The sequence below is a fragment of the Calypte anna genome, chromosome W (genome assembly GCF_003957555.1).
Source record: "Calypte anna isolate BGI_N300 chromosome W, bCalAnn1_v1.p, whole genome shotgun sequence".
Classification (NCBI taxonomy): domain Eukaryota; kingdom Metazoa; phylum Chordata; class Aves; order Apodiformes; family Trochilidae; genus Calypte; species Calypte anna.
The window spans coordinates 695,206-705,945 of record NC_044276.1 but is presented as its reverse complement, the minus strand read 5'-3'; the positions used below and the strand labels follow the sequence as shown (position 1 = coordinate 705,945).

Here is a 10,740-nt window from a genome sequence, read left to right as displayed (position 1 = left end):
GCAGGCTTTTATATCAACCCTTACATCACATATAACTCCTGATCAAGCAGCCAGTGCTGCAATAAAACATCCCTGCTTTAGAATCTTTCCTGGGGTGTAAAGTTTGTTTCCGCACCTCACACCCTTCAATGAATTTCCCAACCAATTCCCAAGCAGTGGTCAGACCCCTCAGCACATTCACTCCACTTTATGTGCTAAGTGTGACATCTTGTGGTATGGAATGACCTGACTGGAATAACTGTCTTTCAGCAGCCCTTACATAATCCTTTAATAATGTTTGAATCTCACTGCATGTAGCTACCAAAAATATTTCTTTTTAGATCATGCCATGTATAAACGTAATCACATTAGAGGCAACCTTTGCCCAGCAGATACTTGCAAAGTGTATTTGTGTAGGAAACTTTCTCTATTTGAAATTTCTCTGCTTGCAAAGAGGGAAACTGCTGCTGTGCCTGAGTGCAGCAGTTCTCTAAAGGGAGGGAGGTTGGGAGCTGGAGCAAAGGAGCTGTAACATCCAGCTGCAGCCTACAGGGAAGAAGTCTGATGGAGGAGAATGGATGCTTGATGGAGGGTAGAAGTTGTGGCAGACACAAGGTGGTGGTGACAAGGTGGTGGAGGCAAATCATCCCCAGACCCTTCCCAGGGAGCCAATGAGAGCAATGTTTTGTTTGGGGTGCTAAGGAGCAATGTTCTCCATGGAGTGCTGGACCTCAAAGGTTTTTCCTTGCCTTCCAGGCCTCTTAAAGAGTACTCTGCACCAATAGTAAGTAGAATTTAGATTTCTAAACTGAAAACTAGTAAAGAAGAACTTCAAAAAATTTTTATTAGATACTTTTTTTCATCTTCCTCCACACTGGAACCTCTCCAATTAGCTGTGCAAGTCTTGAACACTAAAACCACAACAGTGCTATAATGGGCCCCCCTCGTGCCAGAGGGATTGAGTCCATGACCTCAGAGCTGACAGGAGACTGAAAAAAGTAACGCTACTAAGAAGTTTATAGCCAAAATAAAAACAAAATTATCTTGAAGTATTGATTGGCACCATTGGGTCCCATTACTCGACGAAAGCCTCCCCAAAGACTTGGTAGAGAAGGTCACGGAAGGACACGATGCATGAGGCAAAGATTCTGTAAGGGTGGCTCTGAAGCCACAGATATTTGTTTATTTATTTGTTTGTCTTATGTATTTATTTATTTATATATTATGGATCAGTCAGGTCAAACTCTGAACCCAGGGCAATGGGAAGGCAGACCCCATCTCTCACTTGTGGGTCAGGATTCTTCTGGGGGTCGTGGGGCATGACAATGAGCAAAAAAAACTGTAGGAAAAATGCACAACATTTGCAACTGTTGCCTCCAGCGAGGCGTGGCGACCTGGTTCAAGAACGACACGGCAACCAACCCCAGGTTGCCTGGGCCATCAGCTCACAGACATCAATATGATGGATGGCAAATGGCCTTTATTGTTTATGTTACACTACATTTATAGCCTAGGTTTACATCGTCACTTCCGTCTGCTTGCGTTGGGGACCCGTACCCATTGGTTTGTCAGGAGGGAAGCCCTATCTTAACTTTCCGTACAGCACGATATCTTCCGGCCGCCAACCTTAACTGCCACATTTCAAACCTAAACTACCACATTTCAAACCTTAACTACCCACATGCCCAATAAATAACATACCCAATAAAGGGAATGGAGCAAACCAAGTGCAGAGCCTCTGTGGGAGTTAGGGTCTGGCGACCGGAAGATTCGCGCTGTACGGAAAGATTTAGACCCCTCGGACAACCAATAGATTTATGGATCCCTGACGCAAGCAGGCGGAAGTGACGATGTAAACCTAGGCTATAAACAAGGTGTTTCCAAAGAATAAACGCCATTTTGCCATCCATCATATTGATGTCTGTGAGCTGATGGTCCAAACAACCTGGGTGGTTGTTGAGTTGTTCTTGAACCAGGTCGCCACGCCTCACCGAAGGCAACAAATGGTGCCGAAACCCAGAAAGAGAAAATTGAAGGCCAGAACCGGAGTCGAATTCGGGTTCGGGAAATTCGCCTGGATTTGGGTGAACAACGGCCGGAGCGGCAGGACCAGCCCTGCGGGGAGGACGCTCCCGGACCGACAAGGAGGATGGAAGCCCTTGTAAAGGTCATATCTGAGTTACATAGACAGTGGGGAATTGAGTGTAGGCCCAAAGATTTTACCCTCGCAGTTTCGAGGCTGTTAGAGACTGGGGTTATTGACCAGGCGGTGGATATCCTCCACCCAGAGGTGTGGGAATAAATGCACTTGTGCCATTGGCCGAGGAGACTATATCCTCAGGCACGGGAAAATCCCTCAAGGCATGGGGGAGGGTCAGGGGCGCCTTGGAAAAAGCCCTAAAGGAGCAGGAGACATGGACGAAGGCAAGGGACTGTTTACTAATCGTCCCGAAAAATCGGGGTCGGTGCAGCCACGCAGACCGCACCCCCAACCGATGACGGTCCCCAGGCGGATCGGCAGGAGGGGAACGCCCCACTCCAGCCTGCAAACCCTATTCCGCCCGTGGAAGAGACAAAACAAACAGAATCCGTTTGGTGCGGTCTAATTGAGGAAGCTAGGGAAGCGGCCGAAAAATCAAAAGCCGATGACGCGTGGCACAGACCGCCTCCTTACTCGCCAAAGATGGCGCCGATCCCAAGGGGGAGGGCGGGGCGAAAATGCCTCTGCCGGAGACGAGGGGGGGCGCCAGAACTGATGGGCGTGCGCGGACGGGAAGGCGGGAGAGCGAAAAGGAGAAAGGGGGCGGTCCGAACCCACCAAGCCCCAGCCCGCTCCGCCCCGCGCCGGTGCCGTGCCGAGCGAGGCGGAAAAAGGGGGGGGACGCGGACCCGCTTGCCCCCAGCCCTCTCCACCCCGGTATCGGCGCCGCACCGACCGCGCCAGGCGGGGCGAGAAAAGGGGGGGCAGCGTACCCGCTCGGTCCCAGCCCGCTCTACCCCGCCGTCGGCGCCGCGCCGACCGCGCCGACCGCGCCGAGCGAAAAGGAGAAAGGGGGGCGGTGCCGATAACCAGGAGGGGGGCGGGATCGCGAGCCGGGCGGCGGGAAATACAAACCAGGCAGCAGGAACCAATCAGAGCGCCTATCCAGTTCTATACCCTTATAAGGCGAGTAAGGAGGAAAAGGGTGGTTGGGTCCGCCCACAGATCTGTCACTGCAGGGCAAACTCCTCCCCAGGCAGGCCATGGGGCGAGCCGAAGGGGAGGGAACTGCCCGCCCACAAAGGAGGTGGGAGGGGTCGGAGCCCCAAAAAGGAAAGTGGGCGGCACCGGAGTCGGAAGAAAAAACATCGGAGCCCAGAAGTAGCCAGTCAGTCGAGTTCCGATTCTGAGTCGGACAGTTCCGGGGACGAGTGGCCCCGGGCAGACTCAGACTCAAATGGTAGTAAGGGAGGGATCGGGACCCGACACACCCGCGGATGTAGCAAAGGGGGATGGCAGGAGGGTATTCCCGTTACGGACTGGAGGAAAATAAACAACGCGTGCGCAGATTGGGCCCCTTCAGCAGCGTTAGCGTTCTATCTAGCCATAGCCCTCCTTGGATTTGGAAAAGTTCGATATGTATCAAACCCCCCCTGGACCCAAATGCTGACAATTGTAGACATTGACATCCCGCTGAAGATCATGGACCGGCCTCAACCGGGACCAACGGTCTTCACAGACGCATCCTCAGTGACCTCAACTGCGGCAGCAGTCTGGCAGTCAGGAGGAGAATGGCACTGCGTTAAAATGACCAATCCTGCTCTCTCAGTCCAACAGCTAGAAGCGTCGGCTGTAGCACTAGCGTGTGGACTGTTCCCAACAGAACATCTCAACATAGTAACTGATTCAATGTTTGTGGCCAAACTTTGCCTGGCCATGTCTGGGCCCGGTGTGTCAAGAGTCAAACTAACAGAAACTGTAAGTTTCTGTTCACAGGACCGGCTTGTCGGACGCCCTCGAAATCTGTATCTCCCGGTAGCAGGGGACGACGACAACATGGCAGCAACCTCCCCGCCCACATCTCAAGCACCCACATCTCCAGAGCCCGTACAAAGGCGGACCAGCCCTCGCGGGTGGGGGGCACGGTGCTTTTGTACAATCTTGTTGTTGGGACTCGTAATGCCTTCCAGCGGTTGGTATGAGCATCAACCATGGGAATGGGTGCTGGGTAGATGGGAGGACCAAAAAATCTTACAGACAGTCGTCACCTCAGGGCCTCCTAGCTTTAAAGTAACTCCCTGTGAATTGGTCCCCACGAACCCTTGTTTGACTTACGTGCAGTACTATATGTGCCCTAGCTCCAATCCTGGTAGGTCTTACTGCCATGCCCCTGACCAATTCTATTGCGCCTCTTGGGGCTGTGAGACCATAGCCTCTGATTGGGCACCAGGAGCAGGGCCAGACAAATACTTGAGGGTACAATGGGGTCCCAGCAACTGCGCTAGACGCATACCTCGTCCACACCGGGGTCACAATCTTGCGGTGTGGTTTAAACTCAGAAACAAGGGGTGGTGCAGATATCTTATGTTGAATGTCACCGAAGAAAATGACCTGGGGTGGACAGTCGGTAAGACATGGGGTTTCAGGTACCGGGAGACTGGAGGTGATAGGGGAGGTCTATTCTTTATCAAAAAGCGGGGAATTAAGAGCAATACAGCGGTTGGCCCCAATATTGTAATTAAAAGTGATGATCAGCGGAGGAGAAGCAGCTTGCCAACCTCCGCCTCCATAGCAACCAGTCCCCTGTCACTTGAGGAGACAGTTCTCCCCAAACGACCGGTTGGGAACGCCCAACATGTGGTTGGTAAACCATTTTTTGGCGTGTTGGACGCTGCCTTCCAGTCACTGAACCAATCCGACCCCAATCTGACGGATTCCTGTTGGTTGTGCTATGATGTGAATCCTCCCTTTTATGAGGGTATCGCAATCAATGCCTCCTTCACGTATTCGTCTGACAGTGACCCTGCCCAATGTAAATGGGACACACCACGAAAGGGAATCACCCTGAGCCAAGTCAGTGGCAGAGGGGTATGCTTCGGCAACACTGATCTAGCAAGCCGGGGCTACTCCGCCTGTGCAAAAGTCGTTGCGATAGATAAGACCCGTGCGTGGGCAATCCCATTCGCACCAGGGATGTGGATTTGCCACCAACTGGGAATAACGCCATGCGTGTCCCTTAAACGCTTCGATTTTGCTAATGACTTTTGTGTTCAGATTCTGATTGCCCCCAGGGTCCTGTACCACCCAGAAGAAGATCTGTACCATCTGTGGGAACAAACGGGTTACAGCCTGCAAAAACGAGAGGTGCTGACAGCCATTACCTTGGCAACTCTGCTTGGCCTGGGAATTGCCGGTACAGCCACGGGAGTGGCCTCCCTGGCAAGTCAGCAGCGAGGCCTGACCCAGCTGCAAGTTGACATCGATGAAGACCTGGAGAAGATTGAGAAATCAATGTCCTTTCTGGAGCAGTCTGTCTCTTCGCTTTCTGAGGTCGTGTTGCAAAACAGACGGGGATTAGATCTCCTGTTTCTCCATCAAGGAGGCCTCTGTGCCGCCTTGAAAGAGGAATGTTGCTTTTATGCCGATCACACCAGGGTCGTTAGAGACTCCATGGCAAAATTGAGAGAGAGACTAGCTCAACGGAAAAAGGATAGGGAAGCCCAACAGGGATGGTTTGAGTCATGGTTTAACCAATCTCCGTGGTTAACAACCCTGATATCAACCTTGATAGGTCCAGTTGCGATACTCGTCCTGACATTAATCTTCGGACCCTGTATCCTGAACAGATTAGTGTCGTTCGTCAAAAGCCGACTTGAGAGAGTTAACATTCTCTTTTTAGAACGTAGGCAGCTACTCTAAGCAAACATTCCTACAGTGTCGTTTAGATAGCTTTAAACTACCTCTGATTTTTTTTATGTTTTACTAACTGATTCTAACATGGTGCTTTAAGTTTGTAACTTAGGGATAAGGGATAATTTTGCACAAGTTTTTATAGATAGCATGATTTTCACTGAATGATTAAGAATGATAGATTTTTAACTAACATTATTAATGTATCTTTGGGCATAGGGAGGGGGGAAATGTGAAGTCAGAGGCCCCTCTTCCTGTAGCCAATAGAATGTAAACTGTGACACAAATCTCTTTGTTAGTAGAATGCAGAGAGATTCGAAATTCCATTTCCTCTGGCATGCCTCCTCTATCTGCCTAGTTTCCACATTTTCCGGGACACCTACCCTCTGAACAGATGTTTGTTCAGTAGCTATAGTAGTACACATAGCGCCCCTGCATATATCATTACTCCAGTTTGTCCCTTTCTAAGCTTCACAGTGGATTGCTGCAATGTGGTTCTCAGCTTCACTTAACAGCCTCGAGTAGCTGCAGGAAGAGAGGACAACCAGAGGGTTCTCACCTTCACTTAACAGCTTCGAGTAGCTGTAGGAAGAGAGGACAACCAGTTGGCAGGCATCCTGCCCACACCTGAACCTCCAAACAGGGGCAAAATAGCCTTCACAGGGGGAGGCGACAATGCCTTTGTGAGATTTTGATTGTCCGCAATACCTCTACTAACACACTTGTTTGGTGTGCCTTATGTTTTACACAAACCTACTAACCACTTAAGTTTGTTACATTTTTTACCAATTTAGCTGGAAAGAGTGATTACCTCAGGCACTACAAACCTCTATGTGTGCCTTATATTTTTAACGTTTTAAGCCTTCTGTACTTCTGCCCATTTAGTTAAGCATGGGGAGAGGGGGAAATGTGGGAGTTAGGGTCTGGCAACCGGAAGATTCCGCGCTGTACGGAAAGATTTAGACCCTCGGACAACCAATAGATTTATGGATCCCTGACGCAAGCAGGCGGAAGTGACGATGTAAACCTAGGCTATAAAACAAGGTGTTTCCAAAGAATAAACGCCATTCGCCATCCATCATATTGATGTCTGTGAGCTGATGGTCCAAACAACCTGGGGTGGTTGTTGAGTTGTTCTTGAACCAGGTCGCCACGCCTCACCGAAGGCAACAAGCCTCAACAGAAACTCCTGCCTGGTGGTGGTGATACACTGACCATTACTAAAGTCGCCTTTCCAGACACAGATCCTCCAGACAAATGCCATTCCCATTCCTCTCCAATTGTCCCCTTCTCCTACTCTTTGTTCATTCAGATGCCTCTCCCCTGGGCTGCTGCTTTGAGTAGCAGGTTGTTCAATGTTCACCTGTCTTTCAGCAGTCTGATTGTCTCTTTAGCCACCTCTGTCATGATGATCACATCTCTCTTTGCCCATCTGTCTCTCTAAACCATTTCTCCTCAGATTCTTCTTCACTTTTTTCTGTTTGATTTTTTTCAGCTTGCACAAAGGAAAACTCCTGCTGTGCCCGTGTACAGTCAGTTCTCTAAGAAGAGCAGGTGGGAGGTGGTGCAGTGGAGCTGTAACCTCCAGCTGCAGAGAGGAGTGGAGAAGTCTGATGCAAGGAGCAGGGATGGAAGTCCCAGGAGGGATATGACAGAAATGGTGGGGCTGGGGAGGTGGGCAGTAAAGTTGCCCACACAGTATCAGGCCAAAGGGAACTTCTGTCACCTCTTCTCTAAACTGAAAATCATGAGATGATCTGTTAAAATATATTTTTAAAAAATGGTAAATGTTCCTCCTTAACAACACTGGGAAAACCCCTCCAATTACCTGTACATATCTGGAAGATGTGAAGAATATCCCATGGAGAGCCATGGCCCTGTAGAGCTCTCTGTACTTCAATGAGCCCCAGGCTGTGTTTGGTGCTGAGTCCATGATCCCCAGGTGCTGGGAGATGAATGAACAAACTGCTCCAGAAGTCAGAATAGGACCTGAAAGTACCTTGAAGCATTGATTGGCCCCACTGAGGGCCATTGCTGCCAGAGCCTCCCCGTGGCCTTGTTAGAACAGATCACTGGAGGCTATGATTGAGGGGAGGCAAAGATTCTGTAAAGGTGGCTCTGAAGCCAAGGATTTTTCATACTTTATTTATTTATTAATAAAGCAGTGAGGCCACTCTCTGAACCGCAGGCAATAGAAGGCAGAGCCCATCCTTAATTTGTGCGTCAGGATTCTTCCTGGGGACAGTGGGGTGTGAAGATCAATAATATCAGAAAATGTACACCACCTCCCAGCTATCCCAAGATGAGATAAGGAGCAAACCAAGTTCAAAGCCTCAAGAAAGAGTTTTTCCTGGTGGTGGTGATAATACAGTGACCCTTTCTAAAGTCACGTTTCCAGACACAGACTGTCCATACAGAGGGGAAGGATGGAGAGGGGGGGCCATGCAAACTTCAAAAAGGTGTTGCAGTGCTGGGTCCAGTTCTGGAACCCCAAGCACAAAAAAGAACACGGAGCTGTTAGAACAAGTCCATAGGAGGCAACAAAGATGATCAGAGGGCTGATCATCAAGAGGTCTCTAGGCCAACCTCCTGGTCTCATCAGGGTTGGTTTGGGGTAAGGGAAGGTTACTCAGGATTTATTAATTTGAGGCTTGAAAAGCTGCAGGGATGAAGATGTCAAAAGCTCTGTGGGAGACCTGCTTGAATGTCTTGATGAGGAGCAAGCTTTTAAGTTTTTCCTCCATTGCTTCAGCTGATGCCCATTGGTCCTCACCCTCTCATCATGAACAACCAAGAAGGACGTGTCTCCATTTCTTTCTGATACCATATGAGTTATCATAGAATCATATTCAGTTGGAATGGACCCATCAGGATGATCAAGTCTGCCTCTGTCCTGTGAAGGGTTCTCCCAGGATCACACCATGAGCCTGAGAGCATCATTAAAAATCTTCTTCGACTCAATCAGGATTGGTGCTGTCACCACTTCTCTGGGGGAGTGGTCATTGCTTGGAAGCAATGAAGTTTTTCCATTGCTCAACTGCCCTTTGGGGAAAAACCTTTCCCTGATATCTAACCTAAACCTCCCCTGATTCAGCATACTATCATTTCCCCAAGTCCTCTCATTGGTCTGAGGAGTGAAGAAATCAGAACCAGCCCCATCTCTTCCCCTCATGAGGATCCACAGATTGCAATGGGGTCTCTCCTCATCCTTCTTTTCTCCCAAATGAACAATCCAAGTGATCTCAGCTGCTCCTCATAAGTCATCCCTTCCAGACCCTTCACCATCCTTTTTGCTCTCCTTTGGACACTCTCTGACACCTTGATGCCTTTTCTATACTGGAGTGCCCAAGTTGTGACTTAATAGGATTTGATGTCAAGGATTGTTCTGTTACTATGTTGAAGAGACGTGTAGGGGTTTAAATTAAAGTGACTAAAACAGAGATCTGAGGCACTGATTTGTAGAACACACTAGAAATGGAGCCAGGACAGGGTTGGAGTGTTTTGTCCAGGGATCAGGGAAAAGAATGAGGAAGGCCATCCCATTGAGTCACAAGAGTCAGTGAACCCCCTTGCTTTCTAAAGGCCTTCTCAGAGGACTACAGGTGTGGCTGGATCCAACCCTAATACAACAGGAAGTCTCAGAAAAAGGACCACAGTTAAAGAATTTACTGCTGAGTCGTTACTTTTTTAAAATAGGACAGAGATCTTACTTCAAAAACCTTTTGAGCAGCCTCTGTTTAACATAAGAAAGGAAGATAGAGAACAGGAAATGGTGTGAACAATTAGATTTCTTTGTGCACAGCATTATCACATATAAAATAGAAAACAAACCTCCATAATCAGAAGACCCAGAAGGCACGCTGAGCCTGTGATAAGAGACATTATGAATGATATGAGATACATTATCAATGATATGCATATCAAGTTTTGCATTTTATTACTTGAGAAAAGAATCCTGTCATCAGTTTCGTCACAGGATCTTTGAGCTCCTGGTTCCTCATGCTGTAGATGAGGGGGGTTCACTGCTAGAGGAACCACTGAGTACAGAACTGACACCACCAGGTCCAGGGATGGGGAGGAGATGGAGGGGGACTTCAGGTAGGCAAAGACGGCTGTGCTGAAAAAGAGGGAGACCACAGCCAGGTGAGGGAGGCACAGGGAAAAGGCTTTGTGCCGTCCCTGCTCAGAGGGGATCCTCAGCACAGCCCTGAAGATCTCTACGTATGAGAACACAATAAATACAAAACATGCAAAAAAGGGAAAAGCACTGAAAGAAAGAAGCCCAAGTTCCCTGAGGTAGGAGTGTGAGCAGGAGAGCTTGAGGATCTGGGGGATTTCACAGAAGAACTGCTCCAGGGTATTACCCTGGCAGAGGGGCAGGGAAAATGTATTGGCTGTGTAGAGCAGAGCACTGAGAAACCCAGTGCCCCAGGCAGCTGCTGCCATGTGGACACAAGCTCTGCTGCCCAGGAGGGTCCCGTAGTGCAGGGGTTTGCAGATGGCCACGTAGCGATCATAGGACATGATGGTCAGGAGACAGTACTCAGCTCCAATGAAGAATAAAAAGAAGAAGAGCTGTGCAGCACATCCCTTGTAGGAGATGTCCCTGTTATCCCAGAGGGAAATGGCCATGGCTTTGGGCAGAATGGTGGAGATGGATCCCAGGTCGAGGAGGGAGAGGTTGAGGAGGAAGAAGCACATGGGGGTGTGGAGGTGGTGGTCACAGGCGATGGTGGGGATGATGAGGCCGTTGCCCAGGAGGGCAGCCAGGTAGATGCCCAGAAAGAGCCAGAAGTGCAAGAGTTGCAGCTCCTGCCTGTCTGCAAATGCCAGGAGGAGGAACTGGCTGATGGAGCTCCTGTTAGACATCT

At 49.4% G+C, this 10,740-nt stretch overlaps 1 protein-coding gene across 1 annotated transcript; it reads right to left on the bottom strand.

The window, feature by feature from the left end:
• Nucleotides 1-6,377: 6,377 nt before the first annotated feature.
• On the bottom strand, nucleotides 6,378-10,357 carry LOC115600035 (olfactory receptor 14J1-like; the record flags this gene model as incomplete). The annotated part of the gene is made up of 2 exons (XM_030468272.1): nucleotides 6,378-6,394; nucleotides 9,811-10,357. Coding segments are annotated over 2 exons (564 nt in total), but the record flags the coding sequence as incomplete, so codon positions are not given.
• Nucleotides 10,358-10,740: the final 383 nt, after the last annotated feature.